The sequence below is a fragment of the Gordionus sp. m RMFG-2023 genome, chromosome 1 (genome assembly GCF_954871325.1).
Source record: "Gordionus sp. m RMFG-2023 chromosome 1, tfGorSpeb1-WG-v2, whole genome shotgun sequence".
NCBI classification, from domain to species: domain Eukaryota; kingdom Metazoa; phylum Nematomorpha; class Gordioida; order Chordodea; family Parachordodidae; genus Gordionus; species Gordionus sp. m RMFG-2023.
The window spans coordinates 53,046,696-53,069,119 of NC_088775.1; the positions used below are offsets into that span (position 1 = coordinate 53,046,696).

At 28.3% G+C, this 22,424-nt stretch overlaps 1 protein-coding gene across 1 annotated transcript; it reads left to right on the plus strand.

Annotated features, from left to right (window-relative positions):
• Positions 1–6,171: 6,171 nt before the first annotated feature.
• On the plus strand, positions 6,172–8,112 carry LOC135927286 (GATA zinc finger domain-containing protein 15-like). The gene is made up of 2 exons (XM_065463249.1): positions 6,172–6,846; positions 7,963–8,112. The coding sequence occupies exons 1-2, from the start codon at positions 6,172–6,174 to the stop codon at positions 8,110–8,112; spliced, it is 825 nt and encodes a 274-aa protein (XP_065319321.1).
• Positions 8,113–22,424: the final 14,312 nt, after the last annotated feature.

Sequence of the window (22,424 nt, forward strand, 5' to 3'; positions counted from 1 at the left end):
ATTTGACATTGGAAAGATGTTTTAAAACTTTTGGGTTCATTAAGTAATTTCTAATTACATTATTTCATTACTTTTTAACTTCAAGCATAAAAATCTAGAAATAAAATATTATATACTTGTTTTGAGCCATGCAAAAGTTTTTGATATAAGAAAAATATTCTAAGCCTTAGGGTCTCGTAAAATTTTGATACTGCTATTATTTTATTCTTTTTTTTTTAACTTGGGTTGAGGGTATAAAATATGAGTAGTATATCATTTGAAACTATTTAGGAGATTGGTAGTTAATAAGAAAAGACGGGACAAGTTCAGCAAGGATCCCATTTTTTAAATTTACGGCATTCGGATAAATGAATTTTCCCTAATTTTTAAATATGCTAAATTTCTTTTATATAATTACTATACATATTTTACATCAAATTTGGAAAATTTCAAACATAAGATTATAATTATTTGATTTAATATCTTGGAAATAATTTTAACAAATTTTGAACTATTTTTTATAATTTATGAGTTTTACAAACATTTATTATATTTACCTATTATTTAAATCACGAATTGATTCTGCCATAATACGCCAATTTATATGTTCCATTCATTGGTAATATAAGTGTATTTAAATTACATACATGCAATTCTCGGACGTCCATTATTCATTCATATGAAGTTACATCATAAAAATAACAATGTTCCCCTTATATCTGTTAGGTATTGAACCTTACAAATTATTATATTCATAAATATCTATATCAATAAAAAACTTATCATCAATATCTATAATATGTAATCATAAATCATAATGAATTCCTATTACTACAGGCCTTACCCCATAAATACTATCTACCACTGCTTCATTATAAATTATAATTTTAAATTGATTTTTTTTTCTTTGGTAATTGAGTGAATGACTAATCCAAAAGCATAATATTCGTGCTTAAAAATATTATCATAGACAAAATTTTGAAACATTTAGATCTTAAGAGATGCTACTAATTAGGAATTAAATTATTTTTATTTCTATCTTTCTTTTTGGAAATTATAATAACAATTTTTAATTTATAAGATATCTTTAGAATTATTTATTTATCGTAAATAGGCTCTTTTACATTTTATAAGTAAAAAATTTGCAAATACAAAATATATAATACGCCACATTTTCAATATCTTTATTATTTTCACAAATAAAAAATAAAGATTTATATTCATAAAATAAATTACATAAAATATTCTTCGCGCAAATTTAAAATGTTAACAACCCACGAATTCACACATAGACAATGTTTCAAAGTTATCGCTGACATTCGATTCCTTTTCTTAGTAAAAGTGGCGCAGGCCCTAGAAAAAATACGTTCGCTGGCTATGGACATAGATTGTTGGGATAAGTAATCTTTGACCATTGTCGAGAGCTTTGTAAAACGTTTCGAGTTTCTACACCACCAATCCACTATATCAAAGGACGTTTGAGCTACCGGATCTGCTAGGTATACTTCGATTTCTTCTGTAGCTAGATTTGGTATAATGTACGCATTCCTTAAAATAAAATATTTAAATTAACTAATTATTATATCGTCGAATCTACTGTAAAACATTGTAACAAACCTATTTTAAAAATGCCTATTTTGCAACGATATGTTTTATTAATTTTATAAATTCTTAGGACTCTATTTTTTTAAATAAATATTTTTATTAACTCCAATAACTGTTATAAATTTTGTTAAATGTAAGCATAATATTTAAATTTAGTCTCTCCAATTAAGTTTTAAAAATGTTATTTAGGAGTAATGAAATATTTATATTTACCTTCTTAGCTCGTTCAAAATACTAACAGACATTAAATTTGATTCGTTATTTTCCTCTTTTTCGAATTCATATATTGATTTCGATGTATTGTAGTCATCAAATATTCTTTTAAATTTTTCATAATCCAAGGTTATTTAGGAAAATTGGTAAAAAGGTTTTTTTGATTCTAGGATCAAAAAATGAGCATGTATAATTTGCAAATGTGGTTATCTGGTACTTTAACAGATTCTGAGGATAAGGATTGTGGGTGTAGAGATACAATATGTTTTCGCAAATTGGCTAAAAATATAAATAAACTTTTGACATTAAAACTTCATTATTTTTGCTCAAATAATCATTAATTTTTTTTGTAATATCTTAATAGCATAGTTGTTAAGGAGCGCCGCTACATTTTTTCAAAAGCACCTGGAGTACCACTCCTCTCTAAAACTGAGGAGTGGGAGCGAGAGCTAGCTCCTTTTAGGGCTGGAATAGAGGAGCGCCGCTCTACCGCTCCTATAAGATTAATGTATAAATTAAATTATTTTATAAATATTAATAATATTTGTTAATTAAAATTCAATAAAAATAAAATTTTATTTAATTTAAATTTATCCATTATTAAATGTTTAGCCAGTTTTATATTGATTTATCATTTTAAATATTAAATATCAAGTTTTTCCTCTTTATATTGAAAATTTTTTGGAAAATCTTGTAAGTCAATATTCATTTTATAGATATACAACAAAAAATAATTTTTGATATTATGGATTTAGAGATCATAAATGAAGAAATCGAATTTCCATTTCCATCATACAAAAAATATTTTAAACTTCTAATTTTAATCCAAATTATCAAACAAATTTAAGGGCAAAATGTCTTTTGTGTTTGAAAACTATTTAATTTTCAAAAGTGAGCAGCTTCAATCTAAAAAAGCATCTAAAAGTAAGAAATTTTCTTTTAACAAAATGATTTAGAAGATTTTTTGGATTCCATGAAATTGACCATCAGGAAGATAATATATTGGACAAATATTTTTTAAATAATGATACCAAAATTACTATTTTTGAGAAATTCCCTTAATTAAAAAATATTTTTATAAAATATAATATCTCGCTTCCCTCTAGTGCTCCTGAGGAGAGCCTATTTAGTATTGCAAAAGAGGTCTTAGGGAAGAGGCATGCATGTTTGTTAGATTCTAAATTAGAAAATTTATTACTTTTATGGTAATAAAAGGTTATAAATATTTTGATAGATTTTAATATAAATAAAACTTTTTGATAAAAAAAATATGATTTTGTTTCGTATATCTTCTAAAAAAATGAAAATCAAAGGAGCGGTTATGGAGTGGCTCTCCATTACTTGAAGCGGGAGCTAGCTCCTTTTAAAAATGTAGTAGCGGTAGCGGGAGCTAGCTCCTCTTGAGAAGGTAGAAGCGGGAGCGGGAGTTAGCTACTTTTAAAAAGGAGCGTTAACAACTCTGCTTATTAGTAATGTATTATGATATTTCTGTGCATTTTGAAATAAAAAATATTTAAAAAATTAACACCCTATTTGAAATAAATGGACACAATAAAATACTAAAATTTTTTGAAATTGCAAAAAAACTAAAATCTTTTGTTGTTAAAAAGTGAGTTTTTACTGCTCAGACCTTGAGTCGGAGTCGTAAAACTGGCTCAGGCTCAAGCCCACTCAGGAGTTGGATCAAGCCGACACTGGAACTTCTCGAGTGTAATTTTGAGCCAAAGTTTATATTTATATTTACTATTTAGAAAGAATATAATAAAATAATCTAGAATTTGTGTACCATGCCAAGCTGCCTCATATATATATTTTAAGTTTTTTTTTACATAATAATTTATTTTTTAATATAGAAAATAAAATATAAACAGTAGTTTCTAGACAATCCAATTGCTCAAATATTGATGTATCTGCGTTTGAGGATTTTTATAAAATAAACATTTTTATTCCCCTTATTAATAAATTTTTATTTCAATTAAAGAAAAGAATATTATTCATAATTTTATATTAAAAAGCTTTTATTTTCTTTTGCCGGTCGAGTCTAACTGTTGATTACATTCGAAACACGAGAGGATATTAAGAAAATCTTTTACGCTGATGCAACATATGATAGTTACTTTGTGATATCGAATTTTGGTAAAAAAATATTGACAGAATAGAGTATTCTTTAAAACCAAAAAATGTTAAGCGAACTCTTTCCATGTGTAATTACTTTAGATTCCCTGCCTAAAATATCAAAACATTATTAATTATTTTAGCTTCCCTACCAATTCGTATCTTCACTAATGAAAGATCTTTTCAACTTTAAAAAGGTTAAAAACTTATTTTAGAGATACCACCGGTAAAAAACATTCAAATGTAACCCTATTAAATATTTATAAGGAGATTATTATAGATAAAAATTTGATTCTAAATGAATTATCCAAATCACAGAGAAAAGTAACCTCATAATCAAATTTTTTCATAAAATGAATTCTTAATTATAACATTTATATAATTTTTGTATTAACTCATAAAATTTATGCAATTAATCAGGGTTGGCAAGTCGGTCAATTGACAAGTCAAATTCAGTCAATTGACCTGGTCAAACACTCTAAAAAAAATCTGAAGAAAAAAATATTAAAAATATGTTTAAAAAGAGAAAAATGATATAAATACATGTCATCATAATGTATTATTTTTAAGTCCCCGAAGGTGGTGGTGACTAAATTATTTTAAGTGATATAATTAATTTCAGAAGTATAAACGACATGTTTAATAGTTATATGGTAATCAGTAATTTCCGTAAGAAATAATCAATTCCGTTTGCCAACCATGCCCAATTAAGAGACTACCAATTCCTAGTTTTATTTTTTTTTAGAAAGAAATAGGTTGATTTGGGATATTCTTACAAAAATAGAAATCAATTGAAGATCTTGACATCAGGAAAATCGATTAAAAATATTAAAGAAAATGATAATATTGAATATAAATCAGAACACTACTGAGAGCTAAACGTTAGTTATTGAATTACAATGAATTTTAAAAATTGATAATATCGATTCATTCTACTATTATAATAAAGTTAATATTGACTTAAAAAAACATTTATTTGAATTTTCGTATTTGACCTGTCAAATACAAAGTACTGTGTATATTTATATTTGAAAATATCGTCTTATTTTTATCATTATTTGCATAAGAATCACTTATATTTTATGTAATTGTTAAATTACATTTTTTTAGAGTTTTTATACAGTAATAATTTTAATATTATAATCTGTATAAAATGTCTACATTTTGAAATTTATTTTAAATAATAAAAATATATGATGAAATATTCTCGAAAATTTTGTTATATCCATATTTAAAATAAAAAATATTCTATAAAGAATAATAGCGCCTGGCTTCTAACAAGAATTAAATATATCAATTTATTTGACAAAATGTAATGATATCGCAAGATAAAAATTTAAGCCCGACCCTGTTCGAAAAAAATATATTAGGCCCTAATCGAAATAATTTTTTAAAAAATAGGGTTCGGGCCAGGGGTATAGTGCCATCTAAAAGTTATGGGACAAATTTAGCTAGCTCACTCATGTGCTCATCGAGCTAGCTTAAATTTTTTCCCTCAAAATAGAGATGACACACTATTCCTACATAATTATAATATTAAAATTCTTATTCACAAATAAATAAATTTCTGCTCAAAAGTCGGCTTGAGCCAACTACTGAGCCGACAATATTCAATTTTAATCATATTTAACATTTCCCCTTCTTTTTAAATTCCTTCCTTCGAAAGCTTGAGTGTTCTTTCCCATCATCGAGAGTATATCGTTTGGATTGTTTGTTCACTTCTTCCACCTCTAAAAATTTTTTTTTTGTCAGTTTTTGAGTCGAAAAATCGACTCAGACTCAATTTAAAAGGTCTAAAATTGAATATTGTATTTTTTAGTTTAAAAGGTCAGTGTAATTAAAGATAAGAAAAAGTAAAATGAAATTGTAAAGGACATATGTATTTTGTTAATATGTAAATACTTTATTATAAAAAATGTATATAATGACAAGAATTTTATATATAGATATACATAAATTTGAAATGTTAAATTAAATAAAATAAATATTTTACTTTTTAATCACCTGCCTTCCTAGAAAATATCATGGTGGCAGCGAATTAAGACGCTACAAATTATACTGAAACATGGTGAAGCTAGACAAAAGAGGATTATGGAAAATGATTTTAATATTATTCTAAAAAAACGTAAGAGATGATTAAAATATAAAATTGAATAAAAATATAATAAAATTTTAATGTTGAAATATATAAAATAAGACAATATTGATAAAACAAAATTAATAGATTAATTAGAAGATTATTTAGTAAAAAATTTAAGGATGATGAAATACGATGAGCACTATAAAGGGATGAAGTCGCACGTATATAGATATCAGTGGAAACCGAGATACGATAATTATGAAGATTCGAGACATACAAATAATTATGAACCAAGATATAGAAACAATTATAATCCTAGAGTTTATGATAATGATAGGGGGTATAATGGGCCAGGACCGTATAATAATTCTACGAGATTTAACAATAAAAATAATTACTACGATAACTATAGATATAATAATAATGATAATTACAAATATAATGAAAATAATTATAGATATTATAGACAGAACGAATCGAGATACATACCTAGATACAATAATAATCAGAACAATAATCAGTCATACAAGAACAGATTTGACGTAAATAGAATGGATGATGATGACAAGGCAAATGATGCTTACAAAGTTACGATATACCTTAACGATATACCGGTAGACATGCAGATCAACACCGGGTCACGATTTTCGATAATGCCGATTAATATTGCTAGAAAGATAGGAATCAAAGTCTTGAATAAATCGGATACGAAACTGACTGGCTATGATGGGAGAAGAATAAAGGTGCTAGGAATCGTTAAAATAAAAGTGATATATGAAGACAAAACTCAAAACTTAGATGCTTTTGTAGTCCAAAATGACAAAATTGCAATTCTGGGAAGGACATGGATAAAAGTTTTTGGGAACATACTTAATAAAATTGTAAATATAATCGAGGATAATAGAGAAGTAGATAATAAAAATTATGAAAATTATAAACATCATAATAATAAAAACTTGATTAAAATTGAATTGTGCAAATTAAATGTTAAAAAAGAAATAAATTCTTATAAATTAGAAGAAATAAATCATTTAATAACAATTGAAGAAATAATAGTTATTAAAAACAATAATGTAATAAAAATTGAAGAAAATAATAAAATAAAAAATTTAAAAAACTTTGGAAAAGAAAATTAAAACAAAGGTGATTAAATATCGTGATGTTGAAAGAGAGATTAGGAGTACGATATGGAGATCGTATGTTGAAAATGGAAGGAGAAAGAGAAATTTTGTTATAAAGAACAAGTTAAAGAGAAATTATGATATAAAAAAAGTGTTTAAATTGAAAAATAAAGGAGTAAAATTTAAAAATAAAAATTATTAAATTATAATATAAAATGAAATGAAACAATTCCAAATATTCTATTCTATATTTCAAACCATGATTCTTATTCTTATGATTGATTCAGATAAATTATTTATTCCATAATCATTTCAATTATTCCAAAATTATTTTATTTGAGATTTATTGATCATAATATATATTTACAAACATTGATAAAAATGATAATGAATAACGAGATGAACAAGCTAGTGTGAAGATGATGTTCAAGCGAATGATTAGATGATAAGGATAACAAGCTAAAATTAATGAAAAGATATGACTGAGGCTAAACAACAACAAAATATCAAATGAAAATACTACAAAGGAGAAAAAAATGAGGGGGAAAAAGTGAACAAGTTCAAGTTCAAGTGCAACAAAATTTGAAAATTCAAAGTCAAGTTCAAAATTCAAAAAAAATTCAAAGTCAAACAAAATCAAAACAGGAAATATGACCTACGACATAGAAAATGATTGTTATAAATAAATAAAATTTTGAAAGAGAAATGGAATGATCAATACAAACAGCAAATCAACAAGCAATGTTCAACCAACGACGTTTCAACAATGATGTTCAACCAACGATGTTTCATGATGTTTGATAATCGATTCAACTAACGATAATCAGTTGGTCAAACAAACAATCAAAGATATACGAACAAATGACTTATGGAGCAATTAAGAAACGAATGACTGGAACTAAATGGAAAGGTAAATGCAAACAACGGATCAACAAACGATGTTGGACGAGCGATGATACAAGGCACAAACTAATTCGAGACAGATCGACAAATGATTAATGGAGCTATGAAGGAGATGACAAATGGAGAAAGAGTTCACTTAGAAAAAGGGGGAGATGTTGAATATGACATATTATATTTATATTTTTTGAAGGTTTTTATATTATATGATATTCAAAAAACCTTTTACAAATTGTCTTTTAAAAATTGTCTTTAACATATTAAAAAAACCTTATTTTTATTTTGTGAATAGTTACAAAAACTCATTATTGAAAATGTACATAAAGTGTAATATATTTTTGTTGGTTTGGCTCAACCAATACTAATCTTATTACTTAAAAGCGAGGGTTAAACAAGGTAAAAAAAAATATATTAATTATAATCATCGTTAGTTACAAATTTTCGGCCTAATAATTTTACGTCTTTTATATATTAAAATAAAATTACTTGTTGTGCAATATATGTTTTATTACACAGGGAGCATTTCCTATGCCCTTTCTTCGGTGTTTCCACAAATATTTTTTTGCAAAGATCATTGCTAGATTTCAACGGGATCAAACTTTCATCTAATATCTTTAAAAAATTATCATTTATATGATTTTATAACATAGCTAACAGAAATATAAATTTACCTGAAGATCTTCACCAAATTGAGATTAACTATTCAATAGTGAAGATTCAAAGAAATTTGTGGAATCATCCAAGAATGATAAACTGTCTGATGGGGTGAAAATAATGTCATCCTTATCCATAATTTAATAAAAGTAATCAATTTTTTAAAATTAAAAAAAAAATTTATTTTAATAAAAGTAATAAAAATTTTATTTTAATAAAAGTAATTTAAACACATGCATATATAATTATAATCTTTACAAATGTACAACAAAAGAAATAAAAGAAATTTCAACAATGCTTATAAAACTGAAAAATATGGTCAATATGTTTCATTAAATCATCACAACATATTATTATATAAAAGTTATAAAAATATTATATATTAAAATAAAAATATGTTGGTTTATATATCGGGCTGCAAAGAAAATTTTCTTAATTCGAACGAAAATGTAAACAGAGGAACAAAATAAAACTTCACATCATTTTATAATTTAAAAAAAATATCACTGGCACCGGGAGACCTATTTCTAAATTAATGTTTTCTAGATTTCTAAATTAACTATATCTTACCGATAAAATTATTTTTTATGATATTATTTTATACATCCGTATAAGATTAATATTCATCATGACTAGGTACTAGTGTTGTTAAACGGCTCATTTTGAGCCGATTTTTAAAAAAGGCTAGCTCAATATTTTAGCCAGGAAAATATTGCCTAAGCCTCGAGATTTCGTTTTTATATGTCTAAACCTTTGTTCCTTCTAGGATCAAAATTTTCAGGCTTGCTGAATATTTTCCTGGATGAAATATTGAGTTAGCCGTTTTTTAAATCGGCTCAAAACGAGCCGTTTAACAACATTACTAGGTACCTTACCTTATAGACCCAAATAGTATGATAAAGGTATATAAATTTGATGTTAGAAAAAAACTATGAGAAGCAAAATATATTTTTTTACCATAAAGTGAAGTTAAGAATATTTAACGTAAGGAAAATCTATCAAGTCATATGTATTTTAATGATTACATAATATTTAGTTTAAAATACAATATCTTAACTAAATAATTAATAGCTATTTTGTATTTAGAAGATATAGTTTTTATTTTCTTACCTTTTTCTCCTTCACACCCATAACTATACCTCACTCTAGAACTACAAATTGGATAGGGCGTAATTCCACTCATTTTGATAAATATACATCTGTACAAGTGTTGGTATCCCTGAGAAAAAAAAATCAACGAAATTATTGGGAGGGTGGGCCTCCTTATAATTCACATCCTCTTACTTTCGGCAGATCTATGACCAATGTGATAAATAAGATAAGAAGATATAAAAAATTATAATTTACTTATAAATAAATTTTAAAAAACATATTTCTAATATCAAAAACAATGAACCCGAATTAAAACAAACTAGTTTAATTTTCTATATATTCAACAAATTGACCCAGCAAGTCGACCAAGCAGGCCGACCCAGTATGCCAACCCGGGTCGGCTCAACAGACCCAATGGGTCGGGCTGGGTCATGGTCGATTTTTCGACCTTGGCGCTGGGTTGGGCCAATTTTTACGACTTCGACTCGGGGTCGTGGTCAAAAAAATCCAACAATTTAACAATACTAGTAGGTTGCATCAACCATGAGAATTTCTGGAAATTCATTAAAATATTGCCTCATATTGAGTGTTTGATAATATATCCCCTGAAGGTCATTGTTTTCAGAAACTATTTTTATAATATTATTAGGGTTTAAATTTTTTAATAAGTTAAAAACATCCTGCAGCTCAGAGTCCCCTGGTAGATATAATATTTTCTTTTTTATATTGTACAAATCCCGATTTATTCTGTAAACTTCTTTTTGTTGGAGGTCATATTTTATTTTAGGAATTGAGGCATCATATTCTAAACATTTAATAATGACAGCTTTTGATTCTTCAGTAATTTTACGCTGCTTCGGTAAGCGTTTGAATAAATTAGAATCTTAATTAATAATAAAATGGTATTACATTTGATAAAAATATATACCCAAATCTTGATTATGACCAGAATTCATTTTTGTAACCTCAAGCATATGTCCTTTTTCTTTTATTATGTGCTTTACTGAGAAACTATTTTGGCAATTTTTTTGAAATGTTTGGGTAAGTCGTTTTCCTTTCCCACGACTTTTAAATTTTCTTCCACCATGAATGCAGACATAACGTATGTATTTATAAATCATTGTATGAATAATTTTTTGATCAAAATTGGTAAGTTTAGTACATGTTGCTATATGGTAATTTGTATATACTATATTCTCATATCTATTTATAGCTTCCTGCAAATCATTAAATGATTCAAAATGAGCCCCAACCTATTAAATAGATTATAGAATATATATATATAGATAAAAAATTTAGGTTAAAACTTTAAATAATTACATTTCAAATCAATAGTAAATATATTCTTAAAAATATTGTTACCTCTAAATTTATTTGACTTGTAGAAGTTATATTGTCTAAATCAAAAAGATCAAAATTGCTTTGATGTGCATCCATAAGAATCTGGTATGATCAATGATATTGTAACTATATAAATAAAATATACTTTTAAAATTTATGAGTATCCATTTTGATTATTTCTGTTATTCAAATAAAATAATTATAAAACGAACATTTATAAACGAGAGCTTTCGTAATTTTATTTATTTATTTACATAAAAATAAATATATAACGTATTTTGGCGTGCCTGTTAATTTATGAAAAACATGAAAAAAATAGTGCACGCTTAACGTGCATTATCATTAGCCATACATTTAGCGTCTTCCTCTGAATTCATAGTGAAGAGCGATTGTGTTTTCGCCTCGATACCGCAGCGACCGATCAGCTGTATCGATCGCAGCGATTTTCATTATAGTGCAGTGGTGGAAAGTGTTATTAATTCAAAATGGTATCCATCCTCAAATTATTATTTTTTTACAGAATGATCTTGAAGAGGAGAAGATTAAACCATCTTAATATTAATAAAACAAAAGAGGGCGAATTTTATGTTCTCTTTCCTAAACTATTAAAAAATGAGCCTAAATTTTTCAACTATATCTATTTTATATATAATTCATTTTAATTTAGGAAACCTTTTATTATACACTCAAACATGTAAAACCTTTATTACATACCAAATGTACCATATTTATAAAACATCCTATAAGTGTTGAAGAAAAGCTTATGGTTTGTTTAAGGTAAAAATAAAGCAATTTATTTAAATATATTTTTTATTTAGGTATTTAGCAACATAAGGTTCATATAGTATTAAAACAACACTGCTATTCTAATTCATTCCATGATTATGCTTATATAAAAATCCTATATTATAGATTTTTATAAATTTAATCATATCTTATTTTGTATGTTATATAAATATCTTGTTTTGTATTTTATATAAATACCTAGTTTTGTATTTTATATATATTATAATAAAAATAAAGTTATTATTAATATCATTTTATAATATCAAGTATTCTAGTTGTTATTTCTCTTTTTTCCTGATTGGTACAATCATCTAATTTTTATAAATATCTTGTTTTGTATTCTATATATATTATAATAAAAATAAAGTTGTTATTAATATAGTCTAAACTCATAAAATATATATGTAGGAATATGTCACTAAAAAAGCTATATAGTTGTTTTAAATTCATCCATTGAAAATATTTTTATAAAGCAAGTTAACATAAATTACCAATATCATTAAACTTTCTCTAAGATAAAGATCATTCATTATAAATAATATATATATAGACATTATTAATTACCAACTCAGTACAAAGCTTAATTAATGCAGGACTTTTGGGAAAATTATATCATTCAATGTATTTCACAAAATGTTTATTTCAAATAATATAAATACATACAAAATATATATTTCAAATAACAAAAATATATACAAAATAATTTTAATCAATAATCTTTTATTATATCAAGTATTTTATTTGTTATTTCTTTTTTTTCCTCTTTGGTATAATCATCTAATTTTTCTTTTAACATTAAACATATTGCATGTTCTGTTGATTTATTTTTAAGCATTTCCAAGGTTATTAATGCTTTATCTTCTTCTATTTTCATTAATTTCCTATAGTTATCTATTTAAAATTTATCAAAAAATATAAATTGCCCATATCATTGTTCTTTCTCTTAGGACATTTATAATAGGAACTAGGTGACCCAACAAGGACATTCTATATAAAAGATAATATAAATTTGATGTTATTAATTACCAGAATTATTACTAAGATTTAGTGCTGCAGAATCTTTGGGAATAAATATATCATCTGATATATTCTCACTATCAATGAGATCACCTAAATAATAAATATATTTTATCAATTAAAATGCTATATTTTACATTCATGTATACCCCCTGTTATTTCATTAAATATATCATTTGCATATTTAGTAGTACATTCCTCTATATCTAAAGAGGATTTATGTGATCTAGGTGTTAAGGTTTCTACCAGTAATAGCATATCCTGATAGAATGGCCATGAGATGTGATGGCCACCCTCTGACCCACTTTTCAGTCTTTTGCCTTCTTTTATAAAACAATCTCTCAGATTTTTCCAGAGATGAACCTAAAAAAATTATAAATATAATATGTATGCAAGATTATTACCAGGCGTATTATACTGCTTGGCTAATAATTCCCAGACTTTATTCTTGTATATAATACTTTTATACAAATGATTATGCTTATTATATAAACATTCGTACTCTTTAACAGAAAGAATGAAAGCTATTTTATCTATTTTCTAAAAAAAAATTAAATTTAAATCATAATCTTAATTTGATCCTTTGGTTTTATATCATCAAAAAAGGTTGTCATTGAATTCATTTCAATTAATAAAAAATTAGCGCTAAATTTAAAAGTAACGCAAAATCAAAAATTTTGAGCTATATTCACCAAAATCTGTATTTAACGAAGCACTATTTCAAAATCTCGCGATAAACACAAAATGATTTGTGTTTTCAAAAAATCGCGGCGATTTGCTTTTGCGATTCAAATCGCGCGATCCTTAACTATGAATGCGATATGATATTTACTGCATTTTGTATTTATCGCGTCTAAATCGCAATCGCAATCGCGCCACTATGAATTCAAGTTCTTCTGATGATGATGTCTTCAGATTTTTTTAGAATATTTGACCAGGTCAATTGATTGACTGAATTTGGCCTGTCAATTGACCGACATGCCAACCCTGATTAATTGCATAAATTTTAAGAGTTAATACAAAAATTATATAAATGTTATAACTAAGAATTCATTTTACGAAAAAATCTTTTCTCTGAAATTTGGTTAATTCATCTAGATCAAATTTTTATCTAGAATAATCTCCTATAAATATTTAATAGGGCTACATTTAAATGTTTTTCACCGGTGGTATCTAGTTTTTAACCTTTTTAAAGTTGAAAAAGATCTTTCATTAGTGCAGGTACGAATTGGTAAAAGCTAAAATAATTAATAATGTTTTGATATTTTAGGCAGGTCTAAAGTGCAATTACACATGGAAAGGGCTTGCATAACATTTTTTGGTTTCAAAGAATACTCTATTCTGTCAAGATTTTTTTACCAAAATTCTATATCACAAAGTAACTATCATATGTGAGACTACTACATCAGCATAAAAGATTTTCTCCGGCAAAAGAAAATAAAAGCTTTTTAAAATAAAATTATGAATAATAAAACTTTTCTTAAATTGAAATAAAAATTTATCAATAAGGGGAATAAAAATGTTTATTTTATAAAAATCTTCAATCGTAGATGCATCAATATTTGAGCGATTGGATTGTCTAGAAACTACTTTAGCTTTAAAATTTCAAACCCAAACATATTAGTAATCTCCTTTACTTTCTCATATATTTCATAAAATTTTTCATCCCTATTCTCTGAATTTGTTAATATTTCAACGCTCCATTCATAACTTCTAAATCTAAATCAATTTTTTGTAACATTTTACTAAAATCACATGTATAATTAAATCAAAAATAAACACATTGAATTGATATTAAAAATTGTGGCTTAATAATAGCATGCAAAAGATTCACAGCATATGCCGAATCTCTTTCCTTGCTTGATATATAAATTCCAGTGCTGCAAAGACAACATAATATAGTCAATAAATAGTTTCACCTACTCACGAATCTAGTTGGACAAAATCTTTTTAGTTTCTATTTTTAATTTTTAGTCAATGTCATGATACGTTTGAATAAATCCCACTTCTTGGTGTGAAATAGTTCCAACCCAAAGATATTGTTTCTAAATATGGTAAAATATATTAGCATTATTAAAGATAATATATATTAAATATATATAATAATATTAAAAAACAAATAAATTCTAATTAAATTAAAATATGTTCACATAAACTGTTCTTGATGTCCCTTATTCCACACGCCTCAGATATAATTGAATTTAGACAATGTGAATTGAACATAGAGGGCTGTGTTGTAAAGCTCTATTATCCTTGATTGCACACCTGTTACATGACCACTCAACGAGGGAGTCCATCATATCCTTGGCCTCTAATAGTTCAAATTTAACCGTGATGAAATAATTTATTCCCTATCGTCTCCGATTTAGTATAATGCAATGAAATAAATTTAACAAACAGTTCCTTCATTTTAAAATCTTCTGACTCCAGATCAATAAAACTAATGGCTATAGATAGTTGCTCTATATTGGCCACGTCAGAAGTTTCATCAGCAAAAACACTAAAAATGTCAACCCCCCCCATCATGCCTTACCACTAGTGTCATATTATGATATTTATTATATATAAATATATGCATTCTTTACCTAATCACTTACTATATAAAAAATATTAAAGTATAATAGATGAAGCAGCACTAAAAGAAAAATTAATCTTAGATGTTTTTGTGTTTTTTATTATTTTCTTAAAATAAAGTTACTTTAGAAACTAAAATATTATTCATAAAATTATCCAAAACAAAGTATTTAAGAGTGGAAGAATTTTTAAATATATTTATACTTGTTAAAAATAAGAATGTGAGCTACCTAAGATTCTAGAGTCCACTCAAGTGACTCGGAGAGAGGATTTTCCAACAGGAGGCATTATGAATATATAGCTTGGCATGGTACACAAATTCTAGATTATTATTTTATTATATTCTTTCTAAATGGTAAATAAATATATAAACTTTGACTTAAAATTAGACTCGAGAAGTTCCAGTGCCGGCTTGATCCAACTCCTGAGTGGGCTTGAGCCTGAGCCAATTTTTACGACTCCAACTCAAGGTCTGAGCGGTAAAAACTTCACTTTTTAACAACACTAACTAAGATTTTAGTGATTTTAGTTTTTTTGCAATTTCAAAAATTTTAATTGTGTCATAATTAACATTTATTTCAAATAGGGTCTTAATTTTTTTAAATATTTTTTATTTTAAAATGTACAAAAATATCATAATACAATACTTTTTGGAGGCCGATACGATTTGATCCGATATTCCAGATATTAAATTGATATCGGCAGATAACCGATCCGATATCATATCTAATTTTGTATTCTGTAAAGATAACAATGGTTTTAATTTTTTATATACTTTTTATCAGTATAACATCTATAATTTAATTATACCATAACTTATGTCATTTAAATATATTATAATGATCAGTTATAGTTTATATTCAATTCTATTGCAATTTTAAAAGTATATAAAATATTTTTATTGTTAAATCACTTTTATATAATAAGTAACAACATTAATCTATATACATAATAAGTAATAAACAAATATATTATGAAATTTAAATAAATATTTAAAATAATATTTAACATTAATATATCGAAGATTTATATTTAGAAATATCAAAATTTCCAATTTATCAGAAATCAGCCTGCGGTGATGGTAACTGTCAATATCACCAGCTTCACTAAAAACAGATTCTGAAGAGATTATCGCACACTTTTATAAACAGAATGCGCAAAAAATTAACAATTGGGCAGAATGTTTATTAATTAATTATTATTAATAAAAAAATATGGATTTCGATTTTATTTATAAAAAAAAAAATTATTTTAGATATAACTTTTAAAAAAAAATTTATAACATTTTATTTTTGATAAGGACGCCATTTGATATCAAATCGGATCGGATCGGCAAATTTTATAATATTGGCCATAACCGATATTTTATAATAGGTAAAATATCGGCCCGATCCGATAAAAAATATCGGTACATCCCTACTAATAAATAGATGATTTATTTGAGCAAAAATAATAAAGTTTTAATGTCAAAAGTTTATTTATATTTTTAGCCAATTTGCGAAAATCATATAGTTTTATTTAAGTAACAAATTTTTCATTTACGAATTATAATTAAAAAAATATATATAAAAAATCTAATGATATATAAAAAATGAATTAAAAAATATGAATGTATAAATGAGAAATGGGATTAAAAAAAATTATAAAATGTTTAAAAAAAAGGGTACAAATCACCCTAGAGAAGAGTGAATGCTTAAAAAATTAGACCGGCAGATTTCCAGGGAAATCTGCTGACGAAGGTAAAATCCTTCATTGGGGTCCCCTAAGATCTGCCTCATTTTTTTTCCTATAGTTTTGATGAAATTGAGAGCATCACTTCCAAACATGCCTAGGGTATTGGTAACGATAGGGATAAACAAGATATTAATGAGGCAAGCATATTTTTTTTAGGATTTCGGCCTTTTCGATGGCAGAAAATGTGAGGTTGGACTTGGCGGCAAAATCAACACAGGTATAGTCCCAGGCTAGGGGAAGACCATTAGTCCAGGGAATGAGAGATATGCCATCAGGGCGTATGGCGTTTTCGTTTGAGAGGCCCACTGGTTCGAGGGTGGATAAGATATTAACTTTTTTAAGAGCAGCTAGAAGGATGTTGTTAATAGATTTATGGCGCGGTTGTCGTCCATGGGAGAACTTGCAGTGCATGGGATGGTAAGCTTTCGAATCGATGGGATGGCCACAGTCGATGCAAATGGAGGGAACCACGGCATTACAGCCAAGGCGGAGGACCATGGAAATGCATAGCTGTTCTCCAGACAAGAGGAGGTCAAGGTTTGAACTGAGGATGGCTTCAAGCCATTCGTAACCAGAGCTTGCATATAATATTAAATTATTGGGATTGTCCTCAAAGGGCCTGTTCGAAATAAGGTATTCAACGGAACGGGCGATCAGAGGAGCATCCCAATCTTTCTGAATGCTGGAAGCCGGACGACAAAGGGTGGGTGAGCAGTTGCTGTCCCAGATGGTGAAGGCCTGTAAGAAGTCAGTGTCTGAAGGAGTGGATCCATTGTTGATGATAGATTGTGCAGCAAGACAAGATGAGATAAAGGATGAGAGGGGAAGTTGTATCGGGGATCGGATACCAACCAGACTTGTTGGGAAGAGTGGCTTGAAGCCAAAATGAATTGGAAAATTTAAGGTTTAATATGTTTTCAAGAAGAACCTTAATTTGGGTTTCATGAGAAACTAGCAAGTCACGACATTTAAAGATCGGAGAGGATCTCAAAGCGTAAAGGATTTTAGGTATGTTGAAATAATATTTTATTAAAAAAAAAGATTGATGGGCTGGGAGGTAATTAAATAATGTATTTAATTTGGATAATTGTTGAAGGATTTGTTTAAAAATGTCTAGATGGCTTTTTCACCTTCCATAGGTGATCCAAGATGAGTCATCTCGTCTATGTTGTTGACTTGATATGCCATGTCTGTGGGGATATAAGTGGGATTTAGGAAACAAATCTCACATTTGGGGAGGTTAAAAGATAGTCCAGTTATATGAGAAAGATTCTCAATGATGAGAGGAATGGACATGATTGAGGAGAGGTTGCCCGAGACAATGCCGTCATCAAGATACCAGGAATTTAAAGTAAGGTTAGATATTTAGAATGAATTTCCTGGATAATCTTGTGGATCCCGATGCAAAAGCTGGACCTAAGAGGTCACCTAGCTGAATTCCCTCCTGAGATACGATTATGTTATTATTGTATTTAAAAAAAGAATGACTCGAATAGCTGTGGAGGATGTATGTAGAGTATTCGGGGTATTGGTTGCAAAATAGAGGAACGAAGTGTTGGCGTTTTATAGTATTAAATGCATTGTTGAAATCCAGTTTAAGGACCACGTTATCAGGTATACAGCGTTAGCTATAGTTAAACGAGCAAGGTGAGCGGAAATTTCAGAGCCTCCAGGAACACCAAATCCAAGTTGAAGTGGCGACAAGAATGAAGAAGGATTCCTTTATTCGTGAAGCGATGATCTTAGAAACAATCCTTCGGAAGAACGACCCGACAGCTATTGGGCGAACTCCATCCTCTTTTTGAGAGCTATAAGGCGGGCACCAAAGAAAATAGGAATGATAGGTGATGGGAGGGGTCCATTAAGAAATATATTTAGTAACCTGGTAAGGTTCTGTAAAAGAGCTCTATAAGAAATGTTGGGTTTTAAAATGTCATGTATGAAGATAGCACGTATGCCATCAAGACCTCCAGAAGAGTCTCTTTTAATAGATCTAACGGCTTTGATTGTCTCATAAATACTGATTTCGGGGGCTATATGATCGATTTGACTTGAGAAGGCAAATTCTGAATCACTTATAGGTTGTTTTAGAAGCAGAGCTTCTAAGGTAGACTTATTGTTAGGAGCTTAGGAGTCTTCAGAGATCATAGCCCGGAAGGCTGAGTTTATATTAAGGCTGTTTATTTTGTTTGAAACTATTTTAGCTCTATGGGCAATGGAAAGTGGATTGAAAGGAAGGGTACGAGGTGTAGTGGTTTGTTTGGAATCCGGGTTGAATAGGGATATTGATGATTTAATATGTTTGGATAATGGATATTTTTATTATCAGGGATTTTAAGGGTGAGATTGGTAAAACATAGTAAGTTTTTCCAATTGGAAAGGTTTCCCGGATTGTTTACTGTCAATAGGATTAACTTGTTGAAGGAGTCTGCAAAAGAATTGCGAGCACCCCGTGGTATGCGAGATATGGTAGGAAAGTTGGGTAGAAATAAAAAATCATTGGCTCATGATTGTATGTTGGGAGTTTGTTGACTGGGAGACAAATCAGTAGCACCAATAGGAGAGGGAGGACAAGCTAGATTTAATAGACTGAATGGAGGAGGATCTGTGGGCATTATACTTGGTAGACCTGAACCTCGACATCTGGAGGATGGGGGACCATGGATTTGAAACTTTCTGGCTTTGGTAATATTTGTAGATTTATTGCATAAGGGGCATATTTCATGCATTTAAATTTTTATTTACCAACACTCTAATTAATACATAGATTGCAGGGTGATCAAAATGATAGATAAAATTTAACATATATTTAAAAATTTAGAATGATAATTTATGCTGGATGTGTAATGTAGGAAAGGTGTCAAAGGTAGACATATATATGTATAAATTAAGTAAGATTAGGACAGGGTAATCCATATTAAAAATTGCATTAGGAATCTGTGAAATAGTAGAGTAATTAGGGTCTAGTTATTTTAAGAGTATCATATACATTAGGATTTATAAATCATTATCAAATTTTTTTTTATAAACAAAATAACTTAAAAAATCATATAAGAATGATAATGTATATCTGTAGGTATAATTATGTTGACCTATTATGAAATGCAGTGGGTAGTATATGTCTGTGTTTGAAATCCATTTACAATTGATGGAGGACCATGAATTAGAAACATCATTGATTTGGTTATGTTTGATGATTTATTGCATATGAGACAATCATGCATTTAAAATTTTTATATGTTAACCCTCTTATTAATACATAAGAGTATTCAAAATAGGAGATAAGATTTGACATATATTTAGAATTTAGAATGATAACATGTTGGATATATATTGAAGGTGTATGATGTAGGCAGAGTAAATTATAATAAAAACTGCTTTAGAAGACACGAGAATGGCAGCTCATAAACAATAGGCGTAATTATGTTAACCAGTTATGGTGAGCAGTTGAAAATATATGGCTGTAAAACAATCTATTAGATAAGTAGTAAAAATGATTTGGAGGTATTTGCCAATTAATTTTTAAAAAAAATTTTCGTTTATGGATAGATGATTTAATAAAAATAAAAAAAATTTGCGAAAACATATTATATCGTTACACCCACATTCCTTATCCTCAGAAACTGTTAAAGTACCAGATACATTGTATGGTTCGAGGAAATTATCCGCTGATGAAAATCTTTATTGAAACTGTTGTGTTTTAACTAGTTTATAATAGTTATTATGTCTTTGTTTTAGTGATATGTTTTTATTTTACCATTTATATTTTTGTTTTCTTTGTTCAATGTGATGTGTTTTTCTCATTATCATGTATATCCTTTTTTTCTTTGTTCACGTATACCAAGCTTGTTTTGATTTCATCCTCAAAACTGGTTCTAGCCAGTTTTCGAGATGGCCCTGGATTATTAACATTCTTTTTTTTTATTATTTAATTTATCTATATAAAGACCACGAAAAATGAAATTCAGGATCGTGATTTTTTTTTATGAATGATTTTATTATTTTCTTTTTTTTAACTATTAAAATAAATTCGTTTTACCTTAATTCGGTTTTATTTACTTTTGATTAACTTTAAAATAAATTCGAGTTACCTTTATTACACTATGTTGTCCGCGTAATCCCATGACATAATCGATACCCAAACCCGGCCCCCCTGGATCCCATTATCGACCATCCCGGACCCCCGATTACGGACTGTGTTTTCCCCTCTCTGACGGTGGGACCCTTGGTCAAAATCCAACACTGGCGCCCAACGTACATTCGATATCCTACGATCAAGAGGAAGCCACCGACCAATATCTCGAACGATTTATGCTCATCAACCGTAACCAAACGGATGAAAATCTTTTAGCATTATTCTTATCTTCTGGTCGCTATTTGTATACAAAAATATTAGTCTATGCTCCAAAATCTATGACGGAGCTATCAATGCAAGATATCAAGGTTATTCTAAGTCGAGATATCCGACCCCGTCGGTATCACAAAAGCCCTGAAACAGATGCAACCCGAGAAGATTCCGTCTCCATATTCATCATAGATCCATACATAATAGAGTCCAAAACACCATCCTACCAACTGCAACACCGAATCATGCCAACAATCACCAACCTGCCCCGAGCCGTGGACCCTGTCAAAATGATTAACCCCCGAACCCCACTTTTCTTTACAATAGGATTCCGCGAATCCATCACTAAGGTTGGGAAAGAACTCTCAAATCCCCCCACCCAAAGAGCAAACCGTAGCTGCTCCAATCAAGCAAACCAACAATTTATAGGGAGGAACCCGCAAACCCGTCAGAAACCCCTCTTGGGTGTAGCAGATTTTAAGCGGGGAGGAGCATAATCTCACGAAACACCGTTTTTTTTATCGCACACTAAACCTTATTTCTTTATATATCTATAAATACATTACCTTTTTATACCCCCCCCCCCCCCCCAGAGTATTTTTTTGTAGGATTAATCCGCCCTGACAACGCAGTGCGGCTATGCCATTTATTTTGTTAGATGTTTTTACGTGTCTAAGTAAATAGACTTAGGATTAAAAATCACCCTGACCCAGCGGTACGGCGCATGCCGTTATTATTATTATTTTTATGGTTATTGATTATGCGCTAATTTAAACTAACTTAGGATTATAATCCGCCCTGACAACGCGGTGCGGCTATGCCGTTTATTTTGTTAGATGTTTTTACGTGTCTAAGTAAATAGACTTAG

What these genes read in the sequence shown, in the direction of transcription:
- LOC135927286 (XM_065463249.1), top strand. Translation starts at nt 6,172, where the DNA reads ATGATGAAATACGATGAGCACTATAAAGGGATGAAGTCGCACGTATAT. An exon ending in TGGGAAGGACATGGATAAAA is followed by an intron (nt 6,847 to 7,962) that starts GTTTTTGGGAAC and finishes AAACAATCAAAG; the next exon opens with ATATACGAACAAATGACTTA.